At 43.0% G+C, this 27,257-nt stretch overlaps 1 protein-coding gene across 2 annotated transcripts in view; it reads left to right on the top strand.

The window, feature by feature from the left end:
- Window positions 1-22,793, top strand: part of RALYL (RALY RNA binding protein like) — a 711,743-nt gene extending 688,950 nt beyond the window's left edge. For both annotated transcript variants that reach the window (XM_040433240.1, XM_040433241.1), the window contains 3 exons: window positions 8,872-9,041; window positions 17,833-17,887; window positions 22,332-22,793. In XM_040433240.1, the coding sequence (XP_040289174.1) occupies window positions 8,872-9,041; window positions 17,833-17,874 (212 nt within the window). In that variant the 3' untranslated portion in view covers window positions 17,875-17,887; window positions 22,332-22,793. The remainder of the gene's footprint in view (window positions 1-8,871; window positions 9,042-17,832; window positions 17,888-22,331) is intronic.
- Window positions 22,794-27,257: the final 4,464 nt, after the last annotated feature.

Here is a 27,257-nt window from a genome sequence, read left to right as displayed (position 1 = left end):
TTAGGACAGGCCATCAATTTCGGAATGATGGGGAGGGGGCTTGACACTCCTCTGCCTAAAGATCAGGTGTTTCAGGGAAGCTAAGGTGCTGAAAGTTGGTTCCGGTACTACACATCTCCATCCATTGAGTAGTGGATGGAGCTGGTTACTGCAGTACTGTTCCCACTGAAGTGAAGTGAATGAGAGCAGTACTGCAGTTACAAACTCCACCAACTTCATGATAGGAGGATCTGTGCAGTTCTGTCGCCAACTTCTGCCTTCGGATTTACTCTGAAATACCTGATTGCTAGGACTGCAGTCTGTTGGACCCTGCTGATCAGACGTTAATAGCCTATTCTCAGGATTGGCCTTTAATAGTAGGAGTGGAGAACCCCTTCAAGCCTGGGAAGACTGAAATCATATGATGGGAGCCAAACTTTGTCTACTTGAAAATCCTACATAGTTGACAGGTGTGACTTTGTCAAGGGACTGTAAAGCAAAAGCAACAGGTATAAAACATGTGAAGTGTATAGTTATATTGGCCAGGGCCAGTAGACCATAAAAGGAATAGAATAACCTAATAAATAGCATATTTAATACCTATTCATACCTATTACTGGGTGGAGGTAAATCAGATATTGCAATGTTTATTTCATTTTGTTCAAACCAAGTTCAGGCCTTTCTATTCCAATCTACTAGATCAACTGATGGTAATTGATGAGCACTTTATTAGCACCACTTTGGGGGACTTAAAGATGGCCGAGATGGGAAAAACCACAGTAAGCATCTGAAGGGGAAATGGGGTTATGAAAATGATGCTGCGCCACTGTTTCTATTACTCTGATGGCAGTGAATGGGAACTACACAAACAGCATAGAACAGCTGTTTCTGGAATGGCAGTTTTTCCCATTTCAGTCATGAAAGGCCAAGATTAGACAAGCCCCATTAATAAAATAGGGGGTACAACATAGTTTATCGTGTAACCTTTTATTCCGATGACAAGTCTGTGAGTAAAGATGTCCTCTGGCTGAATTGGTCCTTTGCCTACATCACTCAGCATACATCGCCATACTGGTGTCTATAGCTCTACTATTCAGAGGCATCATTTTAAAAGCCACTTCTTCCTCTGTTCAGAGGTGCTTCTGTCATCACTGAATTATTTATGCACTTCAGGCATCTAAAAATTCAAAGAATTCTCTGAACCTGTCTCCTCAAGTTTACTGTGCAGATTTATTCATACTGTACAATAATCATTATTTAATAGTGTTTGCCTGTTAATAAATTGCAAGATTAATGTAAATAACAGGTAAGGATAGAATGTAATGTGCTGTATATTAGAACTAGAGATGAGCAAATCGAAGTTGATGAAGTGGAATTCGATTGTAATTTTAGGAAAAATTTGATTCGCACCGAATCCGAATTTCCTCACGCTTCGTAGTAACGAATAGCATTTTTTCCTAAAATGGCTTCTGCACATGTTAGGACATGGAGCAAGGAACTCTGGGAACGGGGGATCACCCACAATGCCATGCATGCAGCCAATTAGCAGCCAGCCCTGTGATGCCACAGCCCTATAAATAGCCTCAGCCATCTTGGATTCAGCCATTTTCCAGTGTACTTAGTGCACGGAGAGACGTTAGCAGGCGCTAGAGACAGTGCTAGGAAATACTTGAAAACTCATATTTTGCTCGATAGAAGTTCAGGGAAAGAGCATTAGAAGTGTAGGGAAAGGATAGGGGGGAATTATTCCACAGGATTGAAGCAGAACAGGGTTCAGTAGGGGAGGTTACAGCCTGGTAAATGGGAACAATCCTATTACACCTTGCTGCACTGACTGCGGATCCAAATTGCCATTATACAGCTCTGTAATTCCAGCAAACCGTTCTTGTTATTGGGGTGCAAGTGCTGTGGTGCAGTTATATGTTCTAAAGCCCTGTTTGGCGTGTATTAGTGGCACAAAAAAAAAGTATTTGTCGTTGTGTGGTGAAGAGAGAAAATGACAGCCCTTTTTGTTGTGTATTAGTGGCTAAAAAATATATATTTGCCGTTCAGCGGTGCAGTTATATGTTCTAAAGCCCTTTTTGGATTGTATTAGTGGCAAGAAAATATATATTATTTGCCGTTCTGCGGTGCAGTTATATGTTCTAAAGCCTTTTGTTGCGTGTATAAGTGAAAAAAGTAAGGGCCTATTTGCCGTTCAGCGGTGCAGTTATATGTTCTAAAGCCTTCTATGGCATGTATTAGTGGAAAAAAAGGGCTTATTAGCCGTTGTGTAGTGAAGTGAGAAAATTACTGACTTTTTTAGGGTGTTTTAATTTCCTTTCTATTTATTTATTTGATCTAACTGTATGTCAGACAGAGAAGTGGAAGACCCTGCACAGGGGAGTGGCAGAGTCCTAAATGTTTCTGGCGCAGGCACAGGTCGCAGCAGAATAAGGGGGCGTGGCACCAAGGGTCACTTTGAGAGGCCTGAGCTCCCGGTTTTATCTAGCGGTCGTGTCTTGAACAACAACCCATCGGTTCTTCAATGGTTGACTCGGTCATCCACTTCGTCCCAAGTGACATCAGACACCCCCAGCCAAGAGTCGGTGGGTTCGTCAGACACAACGCTCAGTTAGCATGGCCCGGGAGCAGGCCCTGTGCCCTCACCTGTCCTCAACCTGCCTCTGTCCTTTTCTGTCCCCTCAGTCAGACAAGTATTATATGCTGTGGGCTTAGCTCCACTATACAGTGAGGACGAGCAACTAGAGGACAGTCAGCAGCTACTGGCCAGCCAAGATGTGGAGGTGACATCCGCCGCTTTGTCCAGTAGCCAGGCAAGTAGTGATAAGGAGAGTGGCGTGGGAGCTGGTGTTGCGAGCGGTCAGGCTCCTGACCCAGACACCGTTGATGAGGACATCAGTGACATGCAGACAGTACTTGATGATGATGATGTAGCTGATCACACTTGGGAGCCGGGTGAATTAGGGGCTTCATAATCATCGGGAGCAGAGGGTGGCAGCTTGCCCATGAGGCAGCGGCAGAGCCAGCAAGTCGCTAACGAGGCCGGGAGTTAGCAGGGTGGCAGCAGTGGGAGGTCAGGAGCCAAATGTGCCCGGGGAAGACCACCCGCTTCGCAGGAGCCTACCTGACCGAAAGTAGTGGTGCAGGGTTTCAGGGAAGCAGCGGCGGTAGCAGTCAGTCATTGCAGAGTGTTGGGGGGAAAATAACCTACTCAGCAGTGTGGCAGTTTTTGTTAAGCCGCTGGAGGAAGTGAACATGGACATTTGTAGAATCTGTGGGCAAAAGGTAAAGCGTGGCCAGGGTGCCAATGTTGGCACCACGGCCCTGCGTCAACATATGCAGCATCACCATAAATTGGCCTTGGAGAACGGTGGCTCCGATGTGGTGGTCCAGCCTGCCGCAGCAACCGCTGCATCACCCAGTGGCACGCACCCGGTTTCAGGCAGTCAAGGCTCCGCCACCTCAGCCGAAGAGAGCTATCGGTCCTTCCCATCATCTGCTGGTCCTGATGCTCCTGCTGCTCCTCCTACTCCTCGTCAGTCATTCTGTAAGCAATTGATCACCAAGGCGATTACCAAGAGACAACAGTATGCGTGCACTCCAACGGCGCAGAAGCTGAATGTGCTCCTGGCCAAGTTGCTGGTGCTGCAGTCCCTCCCTTTCCAAGTGGTGGGCTCTGCACCTTTCAGAGAACTGATGGCTTGTGCCGATCCAAGGTAGAGAGTCCCAAGTCATCATTTCTTTGCCAAAAAGGCAGTACCAGCCCTGCACACACATGTAGAACAGAAGGTGGGCCAGTCCTTGACCCTGTCGGTGTCTGCCAAAGTACATGGTAGCGCGGAAGTGTGGAGCTGTAACTACGGTCAGGGACAATACATGTTCTTTACGGCCCACTGGGTGAATGTGGTTCCTACACAGCCACACCAGCAACTTGGCCAGATCACAACACTTCTGCCTCCACGTTCTCACGCCGTTGGTCCTGGGACAATGTCCGCCTCTGCCTCCTTATCCTCCACCGTGTCCTCAGCCTCCACTGCAGGAACAATTCACAGTGCTCCTCCAGCATACCACATGTGCAGGGCACGGTGGTGTCACGCTGTTCTGCACCTCGTTTGCCTGGGCGAACTGAGTCACACAGGGGAGGAACTGCTCCATGTCCCTCATCAAGAAATCGAATCCTGGCTTTCTCAGCGACAACTCAAAATCGTAACCATGGTGATCGACAACGGGAAGAACATGGTGTCGGCGCTGCATCAAGGAGGGCTGAGCCATGTGCCCTGCATGGCACAAGTGTTCAATCTGGTTGTCAAGTGGTTCCTGAAGTCTTCCACCCATCTGCAAGACATCCTAAAAATGGCCAGGAAACTTTGCATGCACTTCAGCCACTCGTACACCGCAAAGCACACCCTGCTTGAGCTGCAGTGGCAGAACAGCATCTCCCAACATAGGCTGATGTGCGACGTTTCCACCTGTTAGAATTCCACCCTCCATATGTTAGACCAGGCATCCTCAAACTGTGGCCCTCCAGCTGTTGCAAAACTACAACTCCGAGCCTGCCCTAACAGCCTACAGGTATCAGCCTACAGCAGGGCATTGTGGGAGTTGTAGTTTTACAACAGCTGGAGGGCCGCAATTTGAGGATGCCTGTGTTAGACCATATGTTATACGAACAGAGAAAGGACATAAATGATTTCTTGATGATCCAAGCGGACAAGAGTACTTCCCTGTGTAACTTCGATGTCAGCCAGTGACAGCTCATGCATGACACCTGCCGTTTGCTCAGGCCCTTTGAGGAGGCCACGTTATTTGTCAGTCGCCAGGACTAAAGGAAGAGCAACTTCATTCCACTGCTTCATGTCCTGGAATAGATGCTGGTAAATCTGGCTGGTCAGGGGACTGGAGACGTGGCGCCTAGATGTCATGGCCACAAGAGCTTTGTGGGGGCTGAACTGGAGGAGGAGGACATTGGAGCACAAGCAATGTGTCGTGAAATGGGTGGTTTTTATACACAGGTGACAGGAGAGCAGGAGCAGCCGGAGGAGCAAGAGGGTGTGGTGAAACCAACCTCGCCACTGGGTGGTGGAGAAGCCTGGTTGCCAGCCTCTTGCCCCAGGATTATGGGCCCTCTCATCAGCCCATGCTAAACTTAAACCCCATGGCGATTTGACTGTGTTTGTGGCATCTGATCGCTGTTTGGATATATTGAGCGCTCAGATCCAAGCCATCTGGGGATATGTTAAATGTCTATGTTTACTGTAATGGTTGGGACATTGTATATTTGAGTAGTGATGTCTGTCCTATTGTCTCCACGTGTGTATTGATGATTTCCCTTTGTCCTGAGAGATAATTGAATTACTCCTCGGTTGTCTCCAGGACAGAACACATTGTGTATTCTCCTGCCTGTGACAATTACATCAACCCATTGTGTAAGGTAATTGTATCACAGGCAGAGGGGAGGATTTTGTGTGGGAGTGTTTTACTGTATTGTACGTGTTTATTGGTTATTTTTACAAAACCTTGTGGGTGGTACTAGTGTGTAACAATGTTATATAAGAACAATAAACACACAGCTCTGGCTGACCACTGCTTGACCCTCAACACGGAGCCTCGTCTCGTTCTTGGGGGGGGATTCACTGTATGCTGTTAGAGACTGATTGCTAGGAGTGTAAGCCGCTTGGGTGCGTTTCCTATTCGTCTGCTAGCAGCTATTTGTGAGGTTCCGTTCGGAGTTCGGAGCATTTCCTTGTATGCCGTTACAGAGGGAGATGAGGAAGATGAGGCAGATGACCCAGACATACCGTGATGGTATGCAGTGGAGATGGAGTCCTTCCGAGTCACTTGCACAAATGGCCAGTGCATGCTCACTTGCTTGCATAGTGACAGCCAAATTGTCAGCATTCGGCAGAGGGTGACTTCTGGCTCTACACCTTGTTGGATCCTCGCTACCGGTCCAAAATGGGGGCCTTTTTTAAACCCCTGAGAGGGAGGACAAACTGAACTACTATAGAGACATACTATGTAGTCAGTTGGCCGATGCCTATCTGCGCCATCGTCCATCCTCTTGCAGGTCTGACCGGAGGGGCCCTCTGCATTCACGTTCCTCTGCCATGGCTGCTGTGGCAGGGTGGGGGGTAGGAGCAGTTCCAGCTCCATCAGCAGCAACTTGAGTCTAGAGTTGCTGATGAGCAGCTTTATTCACCCGCCTAGTGAAGGAACTACTCACCAGCAGCAGCTAGACCTGGAGCAGGACCTAAACTAGCAGGTGGTGGCATACTTGGACAGCACCCTTCCACATCACATTAAAGATCCGCTGGACTACTGTGCAGCCAAACTGGATTTGTGGCCGCAACTGGCAGAGTTTGCCCTGGAAAAACTGTCCTCCCCGGCCAGTAGTGTGGCATCAGAGCGGGTGTTTAGTGCGGCAGGGGCCATAGTTACCAGAAGAGGAACTCGCCTGTCCACTCAAAATGTGGAGAGACCGACCTTTGTGAAGTTGATTCAGGCATGGATCAGCCAGGATTTTCACCCACCGATGCCTGATGCATCAGACTAGATCATCCATGGTGCAACACCAACACTTTGACAAAAGAGACCGGTTTCTTCTGGCTACCTGCCTAAGCTACTATTCTGATGCTGCCACCCGCCTGATGCCACACATCTGATGCCAAGTGCTCCTTCTTTCACCCACCATCTTCAGATGCATCTATGTGGAATCAGTGTAAAAGGAGTGTGCTTCTTCTTGGTGCTAACATCGACCTGTAAGGCTGAGTTTATACTTGAGTTATTTGGTCAGTTTTGGCCCCGTGACTGCCCAAATAAGTGAAGTACAGCGACCCCTGTCATCTGCATGTCATACTGACTCACAGTATTATTTCACTACCACAGCAGACTCTCTATGTGTGTTACAGTGTTCTACACCACTATAAAGGCTCTCTGCAACCAGGAAATAGCCGTTTTTAACGAAAGATTCGGCAAACCCGCCAAATCCATTTTTTTTATAATTCGCTCATCTCTACAAGTCACTGACATGGAAAAGTACTTAGGGATTTTAGCGGACAAAAGACTAAGCTGTAGAAACTAGTGTCAGGCTGCTGCTGCCAAGGCCAATAAGATAATGGTTTGCATCAAAAGGAGCATAGATGCCCGTGATAATAACATAGTCCTACCACTTTACAAATCACTAGTCAGACGACACATGGAGTACTGTGTACAGTTCTGGGCCCCTGTGCACTAAAAAGACATAGTAGAGCTGGAGAGGGTTCAGAGGAGGTCAAGATTTTCAAAATTAGTTATTTAGTTTAGAAAAAAAAACAGATGAGGGGAAATCTAATAACTATTTATAAATATATCAGGGGTCAGTACAGAGATCTCTCCCATCATCTAGCTATACCCAGGACTGTGAGTGACAAGGGGACATCCTCTGCATCTAGAGAAAAGAAGGTTTCCTCAAAGAGAACAGGGTAGAAACATAGAAAAGGATTCTTTACGGTAAGAGCAGTGAGACTATGGAACTCTCTGCCTCAGGAGGTGGTGATGGTGAGTTCACTAAAATAGTTCAAGAGCAGCCTAGATGCATTTCTGAAGTGTAAAATATTACAGGTTATAGTTATTAGATTCCTGCAGATGGGTTGTTGATACAGTGAGTTCAACTTGCAAGATAACAGACTGACCCGGATGGGCTGATTTCTTTCTTCAGCCTTACAAACTATGAGGCACATTTATTAAGACCAGCGTTTTAGACGCCGATCTTAATAACAGTCCTGTGCTGGTGGTGGATTTGCCAAAGTTGTGAAAAGGCACCGGCCTCTCCATAACTTCGGCGCATCCCGCGCCAGTTCTAAATGTAGGAGAGCATCCGAGCTGTCTTACATTTAGACCATTTTCTTCGCCTAAAACATGCCACACCCACAATTTTAAAACTGGCGTGAGCAGGGCGAAATCACAGACAGCGGCGCAATTAACTGTTGCGCCACCATCTGCACCTGAAATATGCCTAATTTAGGCATATTTCAGTATAGTAAATCACCCCCTATGTTACTATGTAGTACTACATGAGTCCAGAAAGCTAGTTTTTATTTTCCTACTGAAATACACAGTCTGGACAGCAGTGCCAAAATGGAGAGGACTTTTGTGCGCATGCACAGCAGTCTCAACAAATCATTTCAGCGCAGCTTTGAGTGTTGACAATAGAGAATGGGAAGAGGGCAGTAGAAAAATATAAAATAGTACTCTGGACTCCTTCCCTGCAGTATATTACTGCAGATAACGCTTCAATAGCGTTATTAGATTCCTTTAAACCCTGGAGAAGTGACTACTCAAAATGATGAGATATAAGGAAAGAAGGGTTGTTTTTCTGGAGAAAAAAAAAACTTAAGCCATTGACCGTATTTATAAAAGCCAAGCTTGTGTTCAGCATGCAGAATATTTATGCTTCCCATTTAATATCAACTTGTTTCGCCTACTTATGTCAGACAAGCAGATTTTACACTCTGGCAGCTGCACGTTGTATTTGTGCCAAGATAGGGAAACGGCTGAAGCAAAAGGAGTTTCAGAGGTTTATTATCCTGCACATGTTATACTAGTTGTGAAATAGTTTCTTGGAAATACTGATTGCCAAGGATTTTTTATATAGCTACCCATAATTTTGGTGGACTAATTACAGTATTTGGCAATAATGGGCAAGCGGGATGCTCCGTATAATGATTCATTTGTGAAAGATGACAAATGGACCAAAGGCCAAATGTCATTTTCAGTCATTTTATTTGCTATAATTTGATGTATTTTTTTTTTTTCACCAAATAATTAATATAAACCCCTAAAACCCATAGGCAAAGATCTATTAATTGTAAAAAAAAAAAAAACTAAAGGAATGATGTTCTTGTATTCTAGGTCCAAAAAAGAATTTAGATGATCAAGCAGATTTGGCTCCAGAAGAATGTAAGTCGGAGACTGCTGAAAATTCCATTGAAGAGCATGTTGAAGGAGGACAGGATGCAGATGGTGAAGAGATGACAGATGGAATAGAAGAAGATTTTGATGAAGATGGAAGCAATGATTTGGTATAACTTATTGGCAGTGACTCCCATTCCCTGTAATATGTCTATTTTGCTACAGTTGAAAAAAAAGAACAAAAAAGAAAACTAAAAAAATTCACAAAAGTCAATTAGTGGTGAAAATTTGGTCTGTACCCTTAAAGGGGTTGTACCATGATATTAACTTGTCCCCTATCCGCAGGATAGAGGACAAGGGTCTGATCGGCAGGGGTCCAACTGCTTGGGCTCCCACCGATCACTAGAAGAGGGGCCCGTGATCCCCCATTAGAATGGAGCAGCAGACACACATGAATGTGACTGCCAGAGATAGTTGCATACAAGTGTTCGGTTAGGGTCCATTCACACGTCCGTTGTGTTTTGCGGATCCGCAAAACACGGACACTGGCAATGTGCGTTCCGCATTTTACGGACCGCACATCGCCGGCACTCTCATAGAAAATTGCGGACAAGAATAGGACATGTTCTATTTTTTTGCGGAATGGAAGTGTGGATCCGCAAATGCGGATGCGGACAGCACAGTATTAAAAATAAATGGGTCCGCGCCTGTTCCACAAAATTGTGGAAAGGCGGAACCATTTTGCGGATGTGTGAATAGCCCTTATCCTCGGCAATCCCATAAACTTGAATGGAGCATGCATGTCTGTCACTCCATTCAAGTGGGAGAACATGCTCCCCCATTTTGGTGATCGACAAAGGGCCAAGAGGTCAGAACCCCACCGATCTGATACTTATCACTTATTCCTCTTTAATGGTTTTCCCCTTATTAATTGGACTTTTGTGTGATTGTGTCATTGTTTTGTATATGAGATGTGAGGAAGACAATTACAATATCACTTGGATATATAATATAATAGAACATTAAAGGGGTAGTCCATAAATAACCTGCACCTATTCTGCAGATATGCCAAAAATCAAAACCAAAAAAGCAACAGCAACCAATACTCCCTCTTAGTTTCTGCCGCTCCAGCACCACCATATCGGCGCTCCCCACTGATCTTTGTTTACTTGCCAGCAGCAATGCCCAGCTACCCACTAGACCACTGCAACCAATCACTTGCCTCAGAGGAGTACAGCAGGAGATTGCTGTGACAAGTGATTGGTTGCAGTGGTCACATGGGTATATGGACATGTAATTGCTGCTGCCAAGTAAACAAAGACTAGAGGGGAAGGATGGGTGATCAAACAAATAAGCATTAGTCAATTTTGTTTTTTTATATTCTTTTATATTTTATTGCTTGCCATTTCTTGTGATTTTGGACAACCCATTTGAGGGTTTGCCCATTTTATAATACCATTTTACAGAATAATATACATAGGTAACTATATTTATAGAAAAAGTTGAGTAACTTTGTACATGAATACACACTCTATGGATAAAAAAGAGGGAGCACTGTCCACTGGCACACCCAAACAAATACTAATAAGATCCTATAATTCTGTAGAATGATAGACACACCTCTTACTGGAAAAGTAGATTCATATAACAAGATATTATTCCAAAATATAATTACAAAAAAATAAATATATATATATATATATATATATATATAAAGTACAGACCAAAAGTTTGGACACACCTTCTCATTCAAAGAGTTTTCTTTATTTTCATGACTATGAAAATTGTAGATTCACACTGAAGGCATCAAAACTATGAATTAACACATGTGGAATTATATACATAACAAACAAGTGTGAAACAACTGAAAATATGTCATATTCTAGGTTCTTCAAAGTAGCCACCTTTTGCTTTGATTACTGCTTTGCGCACTCTTGGCATTCTCTTGATGAGCTTCAAGAGGTAGTCCCCTGAAATGGTTTTCACTTCACAGGTGTGCCCTGTCAGGTTTAATAAGTGGGATTTCTTGCCTTATAAATGGGGTTGGGACCATCAGTTGCGTTGAGGAGAAGTCAGGTGGATACACAGCTGATAGTGCAAAGCAGTAATCAAAGCAAAAGGTGGCTACTTTGAAAAACCTAGAATATGACATATTTTCAGTTGTTTCACACTTGTTTGTTATGTATATAATTCAACATGTGTTAATTCATAGTTTTGATGCCTTCATAGTCATGAAAATAAAGAAAACTCTTTGAATGAGAAGGTGTGTCCAAACTTTTGGTCTGTACTGTATATATATACAGAAAATACAAAAAATATATAATTGCACTACTCCTTGTACTTATAGTTCATATATAGTTCATATACTTAAAAATGTAAAATATGCCGGATGTGTTTCAAAGTGACACACTCCTTCCTCAGTGGCCATGTTGTTTTTTCAAACTACATAGTCAATGAGGAAGAAGTGTGTCACCTCGAAACGCGTCTGGCATATTTTAAATGTATATTTGCATGCAAAAACCATCTTAATGTGGAAAGGTCATTGGAGGAATTCTTTTGCTTCTGAGCTCTAACAGTCACCGGAAACAAAGGATCACAAATAAGTAATTACTTCAGGGTCTCATTCCCATAACAAAGGAACTGAAGATATTACTAATAGCAACATCATATAAATATCCAACAACATCAATGGACTTAAAATGAGGTGGTAAATAGAATATCTTAATTTGGTTTATGAATTTAATATTTTTTAATCTTAGAATCGATAACTTTTTATATATTTCCTTTATGAATTAATACATTTTTGTATTTTTATTGAATGCTATCATGATGATGAAAAAAATGTACTGAATCAGGGCCCTATTTGCAATACAAGTATATGAACTATAAGTACAAGGAGTAGTGCAATTATACACTGCTCAAAAAAATAAAGGGAACACAAAAATAACACATCCTAGATCTGAATTAATTAAATATTCTTCTGAAATACTTTGTTCTTTACATAGTTGAATGTGCGGACAACAAAATCACACAAAAATAAAAAAAATGGAAATCAAATTTTTCAACCCATGGAGGTCTGGATTTGGAGTCACACTCAAAATTAAAGTGGAAAAACACACTACAGGCTGATCCAACTTTGATGTAATGTCCTTAAAACAAGTCAAAATGAGGCTCAGTAGTGTGTCTGGCCTCCACGTGCCTGTATGACCTCCCTACAATGCCTGTGCATGCTCCTGATGAGGTGGCGGACGGTCTCCTGAGGGATCTCCTCCCAGACCTGGACTAAAGCATCTGCCAACTCCTGGACAGTCTGTGGTGCAACGTGACGTTGGTGGATAGAGCGAGACATGATGTCCCAGATGTGCTCAATTGGATTCAGGTCTGGGGAACGGGCGGGCCAGTCCATAGCATCAATGCCTTTGTCTTGCAGGAACTGCTGACACACTCCAGCCACATGAGGTCTAGCATTGTCTTGCATTAGGAGGAACCCAGGGCCAACCGCACCAGCATATGGTCTCACAAGGGGTCTGAGGATCTCATCTCGGTACCTAATGGCAGTCAGGCTACCTCTGGCGAGCACATGGAGGGCTGTGCGGCCCTCCAAAGAAATGCCACCCCACACCATTACTGACCCAATGCCAAACCGGTCATGCTGGAGGATGTTGCAGGCAGCAGAACGTTCTCCACGGCATCTCCAGACTCTGTCAAGTCTGTCACATTTGCTCAGTGTGAACCTGCTTTCAACTGTGAAGAGCACAGGGCGCCAGTGGCCGTTGCCAATCTTGGTGTTCTCTGGCAAATGCCAAACGTCCTGCACGGTGTTGGGCTGTAAGCACAACCCCCACCTGTGGACGTCGGGCCCTCATATCACCCTCATGGAGTCTGTTTCTGACCGTTTGAGCAGACACATGCACATTTGTGGCCTGCTGGAGGTCATTTTGCAGGGCTCTGGCAGTGCTCCTCCTGTTCCTCCTTGCACAAAGGTGGAGGTAGCGGTCCTGCTGCTGGTTTGTTGCCCTCCTACGGCCTTCTCCACGTCTCCTGATGTACTGGCCTGTCTCCTGGTAGCGCCTGCTCTGGACACTACACTGACAGACACAGCAAACCTTCTTGCCAAAGCTCGCATTGATGTGCCATCCTGGATAAGCTGCACTACCTGAGCCACTTGTGTGGGTTGTAGACTCTGTCTCATGCTACCACTAGAGTGAAAGCACCGCCAGCATTCAAAAGTGACCAAAACATCAGCCAGGAAGCATAGGAACTGAGAAGTGGTCCTGTGTTCACCACCTGCAGAACCACTCCTTTATTGGGCGTGTCTTGCTAATTGCCTATAATTTCCACCTGTTGTCTATCTCATTTGCACAACAGCATGTGAAATTGATTGTCACTCAGTGTTGCTTCCTAAGTGGACAGTTTGATTTCACAGAAGTGTGATTGACTTGGAGTTACATTGTGTTGTTTAAGTGTTCCCTTTATTTTTTTGAGCAGTGTATATTTTTTGTATTTTCTGTATATATATTTTTTATTTTATTTTATTTTTGTAATACAATTTTGGAATAATATCCTGTCATATGCATCTACTTTTCCAGTAAGAGGTGTGCCTATCATTCTACAGAATTATAGTAACTTTGTACATACATTACATGACTTATTTTGTAGTGATCTTAGGTTACACCCTGTATTATAGCTTTACCTGCCTTCACATGGTTGTGACTGGAACTAAAGGTTTTTATCAAAGTTACAGTGAAAAAATTGTTTCTCCTCTATCACATTACTGTACAGTGTCTTGTGTAAAAATGTACTTAAAGAGAACCTGTCACCACAAAATGCAGTGTGATCTGCAGGATACCATTTTATAGAGCCAGAGGAACTGAGGAGATATATACAGTTTAAACCAGAAGTTTACATACAGTGCCTTGCAAAAGTATTAACATGGATTGTTTGAGGATTTGCATCATTTAATTTACAGAACATGCCCACAACTTTGAAGATGTTTGTTTCTTTTTTATTGTGAAGCAAACAACAAATAGGACAAAATAACAGAAAAAGTCAATGTGCATAACTATTCACCCCCTAAAGTCAATACTTTGTAGAGCCACCTTTTGCAGCAATCACAGCTCCAAGTCGCTTTGGATAAGTCTCTATGAGCTTGCCACATCCTACCACTGGGATTTTTGCCCATTCCTCCTTGCAAAACTGCTCCAGCTCCTTCAAGTTGGATGGTTTGTGCTTGAGAACAGCAATCTTTAAGTCTGACCACATATTTTCTATTGGATTGAGATCTGACAGATCATGTGACACTTAGATTGCACATAGGTAGACATCATTTCACTAATTATGCGACTTCTGAAGGTAATTTTTTGCACCAGAGCTTTTTATGGGCTTCCTAACAAAGGGGATGAATACATACGCACATGCCAATTTTCTGTTTTCTATTTCTAAACAATAGTTTTATGTATATATTTTTCTCATTTCACTTCACCAAATTAGATTATTATGTTCTGATCCATCACATAAAATTCTGATTAACAAAACATTGAATTTAAGGCTGTATCATAACAAAACATGAAAAAGTCAAGGGGGGTGAATACTTTTGCAAGGCACTGTACACTATATACCGTATTTTTCGCCCTATAAGACGCACCGGACCATAAGACGCACCTAGGTTTTTGAGGAGGAAAATAAGGGAAAAAAAATATTTTAACCAAAAGGTGTGCTTTTGGTGGGTTTGAACTAATGGCGGTCTGTGCATGACACTATTATGGGGGATTTGTGGATGATGCACTGTTATGGGGTAGGGGATTTGTGGAAGGCACTGTTATGGGGGGGAGCTGTGGATGGCATTATGATGGGGGGGTCTGTGGATGGCATTATGATGGTGGGGGGGATCTGTGGATGGCATTATGATGGTGGGGGGGATCTGTGGATGGCATTATGATGGGGGGATCTGTGGATGGCACTGTTATGGGGTGGTGGATCTGTGGATGACACTGCTATATGTGTCATACACAGATCCCCCCCATAACAGTCACATACACAGATCCCCCCATCATAATGCCATCCACAGACCCCCCCCCAAACATTATCCCATCCACAGATTCGTAGAGAGAGGCTGGATAAGGCGGGGAGAGCGGCGGGCAGTGCAGGCACTGTACTCTGGCCCGCCGCTCAGTATGTACTGTTTTATACGTAGTGTTAATCATCATATCTAAACTGAGTAATGATGCGCTCCCCCTGCTCCCCATGTGTACTGTACTTACCAGTACACATGTCACGCTCCTGTAGTAAGCACTAGCAGCTAGCAGGCAGGCCGGGCGGACGGCCGTAACTCACTTCATTCATAAAGTAGGCGGAGCAGGCACGTGACCTCCGTGAGTTACGGCTGCCTGGCCTGCCTGCTAGCTGCTAGTGCTTACTACAGGAGCGTGACATGTGTACCGTTAAGTACAGTACACATGGGGAGAAGGGGGAGCGCATAATTACTCAGTTTAGATATGATGATTAACACTACACTGCGTGCAGAATTATTAGGCAAATGAGTATTTTGACCACATCATCCTCTTTATGCATGTTGTCTTACTCCAAGCTGTATAGGCTCGAAAGCCTACTACCAATTAAGCATATTAGGTGATGTGCATCTCTGTAATGAGAAGGGGTGTGGTCTAATGACATCAACACCCTATATTAGGTGTGCATAATTATTAGGCAACTTCCTTTCCTTTGGCAAAATGGGTCAAAAGAAGGACTTGACAGGCTCAGAAAAGTCAAAAATAGTGAGATATCTTGCAGAGGGATGCAGCACTCTTAAAATTGCAAAGCTTCTGAAGCGTGATCATCGAACAATCAAGCGTTTCATTCAAAATAGTCAACAGGGTCGCAAGAAGCATGTGGAAAAACCAAGGCGCAAAATAACTGCCCATGAACTGAGAAAAGTCAAGCGTGCAGCTGCCAAGATGCCACTTGCCACCAGTTTGGCCATATTTCAGAGCTGCAACATCACTGGAGTGCCCAAAAGCACAAGGTGTGCAATACTCAGAGACATGGCCAAGGTAAGAAAGGCTGAAAGACGACCACCACTGAACAAGACACACAAGCTGAAACGTCAAGACTGGGCCAAGAAATATCTCAAGACTGATTTTTCTAAGGTTTTATGGACTGATGAAATGAGAGTGAGTCTTGATGGGCCAGATGGATGGGCCCGTGGCTGGATTGGTAAAGGGCAGAGAGCTCCAGTCCGACTCAGACGCCAGCAAGGTGGAGGTGGAGTACTGGTTTGGGCTGGTATCATCAAAGATGAGCTTGTGGGGCCTTTTCGGGTTGAGGATGGAGTCAAGCTCAACTCCCAGTCCTACTGCCAGTTTCTGGAAGACACCTTCTTCAAGCAGTGGTGCAGGAAGAAGTCTGCATCCTTCAAGAAAAACATGATTTTCATGCAGGACAATGCTCCATCACACGCGTCCAAGTACTCCACAGCGTGGCTGGCAAGAAAGGGTATAAAAGAAGAAAATCTAATGACATGGCCTCCTTGTTCACCTGATCTGAACCCCATTGAGAACCTGTGGTCCATCATCAAATGTGAGATTTACAAGGAGGGAAAACAGTACACCTCTCTGAACAGTGTCTGGGAGGCTGTGGTTGCTGCTGCACGCAATGTTGATGGTGAACAGATCAAAACACTGACAGAATCCATGGATGGCAGGCTTTTGAGTGTCCTTGCAAAGAAAGGTGGCTATATTGGTCACTGATTTGTTTTTGTTTTGTTTTTGAATGTCAGAAATGTATATTTGTGAATGTTGAGATGTCATATTGGTTTCACTGGTAAAAATAAATAATTGAAATGGGTATATATTTGTTTTTTGTTAAGTTGCCTAATAATTATGCACAGTAATAGTCACCTGCACACACAGATATCCCCTTAAAATAGCTAAAACTAAAAACAAACTAAAAACTACTTCCAAAAATATTCAGCTTTGATATTAATGAGTTTTTTGGGTTCATTAAGAACATGGTTGTTGTTCAATAATAAAATTAATCCTCAAAAAAACAACTTGCCTAATAATTCTGCACTCCCTGTACGTATAAAACAGTACATACTGAGCGGCGGGGCCAGAGTACAGTGCCTGCACTTCTCACCGCTCTCCCCGCCTACTACAGCCCTTCCTCCCTCCTCACTAATACATTGCAGTCTGCGATGCTGCAGCATCGCAGACTGCGATGCAAATTGCCAGCATTTACCCCATAAGACGCAGGGGGACTTTTCCCCCACTTTTGGGGGGGAAAAAGTGTGTCTTATGGGGCCAAAAAATACGGTAAAAAGACATATATGCATGTTTTTCTCAATATCTGACATGAAATCAAAATAAACCTTTCCTGTTTTTGTAATGATTATTCTCTATAGGGCCGCATCCGCATTTCCGGAGCGCGGCCGCGATCTTCTGGTCCGCAGCTCCGGAAAAAAATAGAGCATGTCCTATTCTTGTCCGCAATTGCGGACACTAATAGGCATTTATATGGGGGTGCCGGCACTACGGATGTCTGAATGGAGCCTTAGGATTACCATAATTATTATTATTTGCCAAATGACAGAATAATGAGAGAGAAAATGTTTTAAGGCATTTTTATTACTTTCTGCAATGTCAAAAGTTTACATGCACTAAGATTACTATTCCTTTAACCCTTTAGCCTGACCAGCCTGTTTTGGGCCTTACTGACCAAGCGTTTTTCTTCCTTTTTTTATCGCCGCGTTCCAAGAGCTTTAGCTTTTTTATTTTTCCATCTATATAGCTTTATGAGAGCTTGTTTTTTTTGCGGGACAAGTTGTAGTTTTTAATGGTGCCATTTTGGGGTACACATAACTTTCTGATTAACTTTTATTAAAAATATGACAGTTAAAATAAAAAAAACACCTTTTTTGTGGCCAGACTCATCTTATCTTTTCACTTTATGTTTCTGCTTTTTTAGATGGAAAATCATGTATCAGACATTGAAGATACAAGTAACTGAATTCAGATTTCAGGTATGTTTTACAAAATAATTTTATATAATAATAAAATTATATATATATATAATATATAAAGCTGAGTGTATGTGCATGTGTATGTATGTATGTCCGCTAAAGGAATCCGCACCGTCGCATTTACAATCACGAAATTTGGCACACAGGTACATCAGGTGTCCGGGAAGGCTTTAGGCGGTCTCAGCTCTCCAGGATGTACCGTTCCTGAGATATTCCAAAAAAATGCATTAGCCAATAGAAGCTTGGTCACATGACCCTTATCAGCCAATAGAAGCTCTCAGGTCCTCCAGTCTCCACATACACACAGTTTGACACCAGGTTTCCATAACAACCCAGCCATTTTTCTTCACTGCTGTAGGTGAGCTTAAAAGGAGATCTGTCACCAGCATAATCGCTATTGATGTAAAGCCATGGCCTAATAGCACTTAGTACCTTATTTCAAGATGTGCCTTTGTTCCAGCAATAGATGTTTTTATTCGCTAAAAATCCAGTTAATTTGGTATGCAAATGAGCCAGTAAGGTGCCCAGAGGGGCGTCACTTTTGCAGACACGCCCCCTGCCACAATGTGTCCACCCTCAAAAGACTAACTTAAAACCGCGCCCCCAGGTCCCACTAAGCTATGCCCCTGATCTGGTTAGGCCACGCACCCTCACACTCCTCAGCTGACAGGGATTGAAAAAATGAAGATAAAAATCAACTTCTGTCAGCTGCGGGGGTGGGAGGGAGGGTGACTTTCTCCCTGCAGCTCACACTCAAACAGCACAGTGCTGCTGTCTTTGAGTGAGCTGTTCAAAAGGACACGCCCCTGATCCAGTTAGGCCACGCCCCCTCCCACTTCTCACCCGACAGGGATTGAAAAAATTAAGTTAAAAATCAACTTCTAGGTACAGTGCTGCTGTCTGAGAGTGAGCTATTCAAAAGGACATCTCCTGAATAGTGATTTCCACAACAGCCCATCCCCTAAACAGTGGCCTCTACAGAAATCTGCCCCTTAACACTGACCTCCATAGCGGACCGTCCCCTTAACTGTGACCTCCACAGCAGCCTGACCCTTGGGTGGCCAGAGGTACCGTTTTAGGCCGGACAGTCCGGCTTTCAGACTCCCTCTCCTCCGTCCAGCGCAGGGCATGTATGGACACAGGGATGTCCTTTTGAACAGATCACTCTCAGACAGCAGCACTGTGCTGTCTGAGCGTGGGCTGCACCCTCCCTCCCACCCCTGCAGTTGACAGAAGTAAATTTTTACCTTCATTTTTTCAATCCCCGTCGGCTGCGGAGTGGGCGGGGGTGTGAACTAACCAGGTCGGGGGGCTTGGCTTAGAGGGACCTGGGGGCGGGGTTTTTAAATCTGTCTTTTGAGGGTGGCCTGAATGGCCACCCTACCTGCCCCTGAACTGTGACGTCCACAGCACTCGGCTTCCTTAACAATGTCATCCAAGCACCCTGCCCCTATGAGGCTGACCTACAGCACTGAAGAAAAATGGCTAGGTTGTTATGGAAACCTGGTGTAAAACTGTGTGTATGTGAAGACTAAGGGCCTGCGAGCTTCTATTGGCTGAGAATGGTCATGTCACCAAGCTTCTATTGGCTAGTGCATTTTTTGGGAATATCTCAGGAACAGTATGTCCTAGAGCAGTGTTTCCCAACCAGCGTGCCTCCAGCTGTTGCAAAACTACACCTCCCAGCATGCCCGCACAGCCAAAGGCTGTCCGGGCATGCTGGGAGTCGTAGTTTTGCAACAGCTGGAGGCACACTGGTTGGGAAACACTGTCCTAGAGAACTGAGACCTGGTTTAAAACTTTCCCAAACACCTGATGTACCTGTGTGCCAAATTTTGTGATTGGAAATGCGATTGGAAATACATACACACATACATACACACAGCTTTATATATTATATTGCTAAATATTATGTTGGAGTTTGCACAAAAAAGAGCAACTAAAGATGCTATTTACCACTGAACAAGTGGCTTTTATATGAAGACATAAATATATAACTCCCTAATAGAGATGTCCCGAACTATTCGCCGGCGAACAGTTCCCGGCGAACATAGCTTGTTCGCGTTCGCCGCGGCGGGCGAACATATGCGATGTTCGGTCCGCCCCCTATACATCATCATTGAGCAAACTTTGACCCTGTACCTCACAGTCAGCAGACACATTCCAGCCAATCAGCAGCAGACCCTCCCTCCCAGACCCTTCCACCTCCTGGACAGCATCCATCTTAGATTCATTCTGAAGCTGCAGTGTCACAAATTTGACTAAGTTGTAATCGCAATGCGATTAATACAGGTTATATTAATCACATTGTGAATTCAACTTACTACACTCTGCGTCAACTACGTAATTTTCCATGGGAGTTTTGCCATGGATCCCCCTCCGGCATGCCACAGTCCAGGTGTTAGTCCCCTTGAAACAACTTTTCCATCACTATTGTGGCCAGAAAGAGTCCCTGTGGGTTTTAAAATTCGCCTGCCTATTGAAGTCTATGGCGGTTTGCCCGTTCGCGAACATTTGCGGAAATTTTATGTTCGCGACATCTCTACTCCCTAAATGTATCATCCAGATTAACATTCTTGTGTTTGAATAGATCATTGTACATTCCCTAAAATTGCATGCTGCATAAAAGATGCTGAATCTTAGAAAAAAAAAAGGGCCATATTAACTATAGGGAGCCATGACGCTAAAGGATAAAATGTCTTCATTCGTCCTGAAGCCACCACTTAGTTTAGGACCATGCTGCATAGAGTCCAACCCATATTCTGTACGTTCCCCCTAGTGGTGGCTGCATGTAGTGAGAATTATGACCGTGGAAAGTCGAAAATGTGTAAGAAAAATATAGCTAGAAAACTATGATAAATTATCAAATTCAACACAGAATTTGAACGTAAAACCTAGATGATACACACGAATGTACTTACTTTTGAGACAAAAAAAAACAAACCAATTTTTTCCCCCTACAATAATATGAATACAGCAGAAGAAATTATAAATATCAGAACGTAAGAAGATTATGAGCACAGGATCTTCCTATTCTGTGGCAAACAAATATAATTGTAAAAATCCATCTCCCTAATGATAAAAGCCTCATCTCGTCTATTCGAAAAGCAGATAAATGACAACATATTAAAACGGGAATCAGAAAATTGACTGTTTGCCATGACTCTGAATAGCAGATGTGGGGATCCATTTACTTTAATGACTGCCATCTTATGTGTAATGCATTTTGAAGTACCTTGCTATTATGAACATGAGGGTCTTCAAGTAATCACGTCGCCTCGTGCACTTTGTAAAGCAAGGATTTTTGTTGTCATTGACAAAGACGGATGCTTAATGTGCTTTAGTGGACTGGTTACCTCAGGCGTGGGTTTATGTCTGAGCACCGGTTCATGGTTTATATAGTAAAAAGCCTAACAGTAACTTTCTAAATGTTTTATGACATCCTGTTCTACTCTTGATACCAGACTCATCCATTACAGCTAGGATGAGCTCCCATAATGCAATGGTTTTCAATGCACTGCACCCCAGGTTCATTCACATCAACGTTAAATATTTCATTTCTGCTCCAGCAGATCGCCTCACCTTGCCTCGTTGGTGGTGCACCCCTGTCAATAGGGCATCTGGGCAGTTTTTTACATGAGAAAATTCCTTTAAGTAATAGTACAGTGTGAGGTATATAGATTACATTTCCACAGGGCAATTCACCAGTAGGCATTGGGCCAGCAGGGAATATCGGAACATTTGAGCTCAAGTACGGAAACATCAAAGTTTTTTTTCCAGGAGTTAATAATTGAAGAAATATCCTCAGCAAGAGGCTGGAGGCACTCTTCATAGTACATCAAGCACAGTGCCATATATTCTATAGTGGCTGTGATTGGTATTGCAGCTCAGTTCCATTCACTTGGACTGAGTTTCTGAAAGGCCATGTTACCGATGAATGTGACGTCACAGGCCACGAAAAAGGTCACAGTACTTACTCCAGCACCATAGACCTTCGAACAGCTGTTCATCAGGGGTGTCAGGCGACTGACCACCACCTATCTGATACTGGTGACCTGTCCTACAGATTAATATTTAACAGCCAGAAACCCCCTTTGAAAATGTCATCCTCATGCTGCTTTTCCTTCTCTCTTATTTATGCTGTTTCACTAATATTGTGAGAAACTGTAGCGAGACCCTTCTCCTCAGTCTTTTACTGTTTCACCCTAGACTTCTTAGGGGACTGAGGAGAGTTTCTGAGCATTTCCAGAGATCTTGCAGGTAGGAAAAGGAGAACAACCGACTTCTGGAAGGTGAAGAAGATGCCCTAAACACATATATTACAAAGTTTCATATATGTCAACTGAGAGTAACTTATACTGTAAATAAAAACTTAATATGTAGAATCCACTAAGTGAGAGATTTACATTTTTTAATACCATTTTCTTGTTTTTCTGTTCTGCAGGTATAATCCTGGGCATTGTGAGAAGAGAATAACATTTATTTAACAGTACACAAAAGCTTGAAGAAATGTTGACTTTACATTTTCTCTCATGTTTTCAAATTGTATTACAACATTGTTTTATTATTTAGGTTGTAAATGTGTTTTTTCTTATTTTTTCACAATTTTTAGAGTGTTATGTTCATATTATAAATATTCTTTGGGCCAGTTGTGGTAAAGTTTGGAAAGAGCATTAAGAAATTGTACACATATGTAAATTTGTATGAGCCATTTTTTTTATGAATCGGTCATTTGCTCCAATGGCATTTGGGTTGTGTGCATCTTGATTATTTGTCTGTACTAAAATAGATGTATATACGAGTACATTTGTACTCGTGCTTTATTCATACATGTGTGAATTTTAATGTAAATAATTAAATTAATGATATCAGTCTTTACTGTTAAAGAGGTTGCCTTTGTTAAAAGAGTCCCCAGTGATAAGATGAGCACCAGCTATTCCAACACTGTGGCTGTAACCTCAGGAAGGACCTGGAAAAAAAAGTGTATCCTGGCAAAAATGTTTACGGGCTATGGACACCTTTGACAAGGAATATATTATATAATATATATTAGTTACCTTGGGTAAAAAAAGGAGTGCACTATTTTCCGGCTTCCTTCTCGTATACAATCTATGTGAGCTGCCTTCCTTGGATTCTTTCTCCCCTCTCCACATACATCTGCCATGTGCAACCTTCTCCCCGCTGCTATCACTAACAGAGAGAAGGGAGGGGGAGAGCAGAGAGAGTCATAAGAACCAGAAACAGAGCTCTGATGTATGGATGCCATATTCAGAAGTGCCAGAAGCTAGGTGAAGGTCTCACACACTGCAGAAGAAAAATGATAGGACAATTTTTAATGAAGTCAATATAGGAAGCGGCTTTATTTTGCATTTAGGAAGAAAATGACAGCAAAAAAAATTTGTGGAAAGGTGTCCATATAGCCTTTATTTCCTCTGCATCACCACCACAGTAAAAGTGAGGCATAAAATTCTACTCATTGAAACAAATGTATTGATCAGCGTGCCAGGTCCTCCAAAGAGAGGGACGCTCTTTATAGAGGTTTTCAGCAGTGACTAATAGATAAAGGTTAATAATAAGAGCTCTCCTCTATTTAGAATAGACCAATGGTGTACTTGAAAATGGGCATATAAAACCTGTTGTTTCTTTACACTTAGCTTTTCCATTTACACAAATATCGTCCCTTGTACCTTTTGGTTAGTATTTTAACACACATTAAGGCAAATTTATACAAGTAAATATATATTAAATATATATATTTATGTTTTTATATGATATAAAATAAACAAATATCTACTTTCATTCATTTCCAGAGTGGATATTTTTAATAGCCGAAGGGATTGAATAAAAATATAAGAATACATTTTGCATACAAATATATCTGTAATATGTACTTGGTATCACATTTTCATTGGGAGCTTTGTATTTTTATTATATATAACATAATGTAATAATATTAGATTTGAAGACTTTATTTATTGCCTGCCTCCTAGGTTCTCAGCCTGCGGGACGTGTCGCCTTTAGAGGGTACTCACACTGTCCTCATCTTGTACTTTTCATAGGTGCAGCAAGCACAGTGTACTTTAAAGTAATTCATTTGAGTAGATGCTTGGCTTAGGAATGTTGAGAGACAATGTCCTAAGGCACAGAGGCGCAGGCTAATGTACACGATCAGACTTTGTAGACGTAGCAATCCACTAGGGATGTCTACCATGCCACAGAGCGTAAAATACAGAATCTTATACCCACCAAATTCTTGCGTTTGATTCTTTGGTTTGGAGATATTGGAGGTCATTTAACAAAGGCTTTATACCGGGTTTTGGCCTAAATAAAATTGCTAAATTTGGTGCAAGGGGCTTTTTACAGCCTTTTATTTTTCTCGCCTGTCTTGCCACTTTAAAAAAAAAGTGGGCAGGGCTTAGTGAAAGGGGGTGTAGCCACCAAAGCCCAATATATTTCCAATAAGTTATGCCAGAAAATGGAAATCTACTCCCAGCATCTAGCTGGCATATGTTACAGTTCAGGCGTACGGACAGCACAGATATAACAGAGGTGTAAGCCTCTTAATAAATTGGTCACATCTTACTCCAGCTGTCTTTTACTAAGGCCTCTTTCACACATCCATATCCGTGATGATATCAGTGCCAATACAGTTGATGGGAAATGTGTGAATAAACACATTAGAATCAACACATATATGTGTTGTCCAAGGAGAAGACGGACAGCACGCATCCACAATTTACTGACGTGTGGAAGAGGTCTTAGACTGTTGTGTGAAACACCGGTCTTAGGTAAATGACCCCCAGAGAGTCCATTTGGCTTCTATTATTGGAGCATGACACCCTCATGGTGGCATCATGATATACCTGCATAAAAAAATTATAATTATTTAAAATAATAATAAATTATAAAGCTTATTATAGCATGACAATTCTGCCAGAACGCCATCTTTATAGTGGCCAAGCTCTGTATACAGAGCTCCAATTCCCCTGACATAGACATAGAGTTGACTGGTACTAACTACCTGCCACCACCACTAAAAGGAACATAAGAGCTTACTGCAGATACATTTATATTAAAGAGGCAGTCTAACATAGATGTCGACAACCCCAGTGGTGGCAACCTGTGTTCATTAAAAAAATAAAAAACTCCCCTGTCCACAGTCCCACCTTTCCCTTCACCACTGCTCTGCTCCCAGCAATGGTCCAGAAGTGGCTTGGTGCATTGACCACTTTGGTCAATCACTGGCCTTAGAGGTAATGCGTCAAAATGGCAAGTCGCTGCTAGTGACTTGTCGTTCTAGCACATGTGACCACCGCTGAGGACACTGATTGGCTACAGTGGCTGGGAACACAGCAGCAGAGTTTTTACTCAGATTTCCACCATTGGGATTGTGAGCTCCTAAGTTCGATAACTCGTTTAAATTTAAAAGTTTAAAACAATATGAGTCAGTACACAATTCAGGATCTGAAAACCACATGACAGAGATCCACAATAAACTCTTCAGACCGCAAGCAGCAGTGACTATTTTGTATACTGTAGGTCATGAGGACTTGAAGTGGGTCGTAGATCTTTAGGACTGATCAGAAGTGTCTTGGATACTTCCGGTGCAGTTGTATCTTATACTGAAAAACTTTATTTTCCTTCTGCGTTTGCAGTTTTACCTTTTTGTGTCAATGTGGTACAAATAGCTCTCTTGGGGTATGATTTAATCTAGATACTCTAGTACATACAGATCTACTCTGTGTTCAGTACCACAAGTATTATGATGAGAGCATAAACCCTGAGGGGAATAGTTGTGTACAGCATAAATAATTGCTTGCCCTTTACCCCAGATATATAACCGGCTTGCTGTAGATTGATGCACGTTTGCATTAGTTACATTAAAGCCCCTTTTCTTCTCAAACATTATACCAGAAATATCATTTATATTACAAGAACACATTTCAGTCAGTTATTTTCTAGGTGGGAATAAAACAATAAAATGTGTTCATGAATTGTGCAGCCTGGCTATTATTACAGCTTTTATGTTGATACTGATGTCAGTATTTTTTCTTTTTACGGCTCTAGACAGATTTGCTCAGCTTGTGCCAATCATGAATATTGTGTAAGTAATATTTCCATTGTCTGTGACTTTCCTGCAAAATGCACATCAAAAGAGATGTTAGAGATTTAAAAATGAAGATCTACCGTTTTTTAAGAAACAGCGTCATCCTACTCTTTGGATTCCTGTGGTGTTGCACCTTGGCCGAAATTCAAGGGAATAGAGCTGATCTACAATACCATACACAGCCTCTGTACAAGAGTGGCGCTATATCTGGAAAATAAGCAGAGCTTTTTTTTTTTTTATCTAATCTCAGACAACCCCTTTAGGGATGAGAGAACCCGAACCTCACAGGGTTCGGGTAGTGAAGGAATTCCATTGCCTTTGAGAGGCATTTCGTTTCGATCCGTCATAATAGAAGTCTATGGCCAAGCATAATAGATCCATCTGGTTTCCGTTATGCAGGACTGAAAACAAAGTCCTGCATAACGGAAACCAGACGGATCCTTTATGCTGCCCATAGACTTCTATTATGACGGATCGAAACGGAATGCCTCTTAAAGGCTTCCAATTTGCATTCCGTCATCGAATTCTGTTATATTCCGTTATGGTTCGCTCCCAGTTATTCCCGGTGAGGTTTGGGTTTGCTCATGCCAAATACCCCTTTAAGAGCATAATAATTTTTTGTCATTAAATGTGTTTCTTTAACTTTCTCATTGTAATGTTGAGACACCTGTTACGTCTGCGGAATGTTGTCACCGGTGTAAAATAATTTTTAAATGTTTGTAAATAAAGAATTTCTTGAGCTTATATGTTTCTTTTCTTATGTACGTCTGAGGATTCATGTTACTGGTTAGAAACAAAGATGAAGGAGCACTCTGTGGGCGCTGAGGGCTCTTTCACACTTGCGTTGTTTTGTTCCGGCATAGAGTTCCGTCGTCGGGGCTCTATGCCGGAAGAATCCTGATCAGGATTATCCCCATGCATTCTGAATGGAGAGAAATCCGTTCAGGATGCATCAGGATGTCTTCAGTTCCGGACCGGAACGTTTTTTGGCCGGAGAAAATACCGCAGCATGCTGCGCTTTTTGCTCCGGCCAAAAATCCTGAACACTTGCTGCAAGGCCGGATCCGGAATTAATGCCCATTGAAAGGCATTAATCCGGATACGGCCTTAAGCTAAACATCGTTTCGGCGCATTACCGGATCCGACGTTTAGCTTTTTCTGAATGGTTACCATGGCTGCCGGGACGCTAAAGTCCTGTCTGCCATGGTAAAGTGTAGTGGGGAGCGGGGAAGCAGTATACTTACCGTCCGTGCGGCTCCCGGG

The sequence above is a fragment of the Bufo bufo genome, chromosome 5 (assembly GCF_905171765.1).
Source record: "Bufo bufo chromosome 5, aBufBuf1.1, whole genome shotgun sequence".
NCBI classification, from domain to species: domain Eukaryota; kingdom Metazoa; phylum Chordata; class Amphibia; order Anura; family Bufonidae; genus Bufo; species Bufo bufo.
This window is presented reverse-complemented; position numbering and strand designations above follow the sequence as displayed.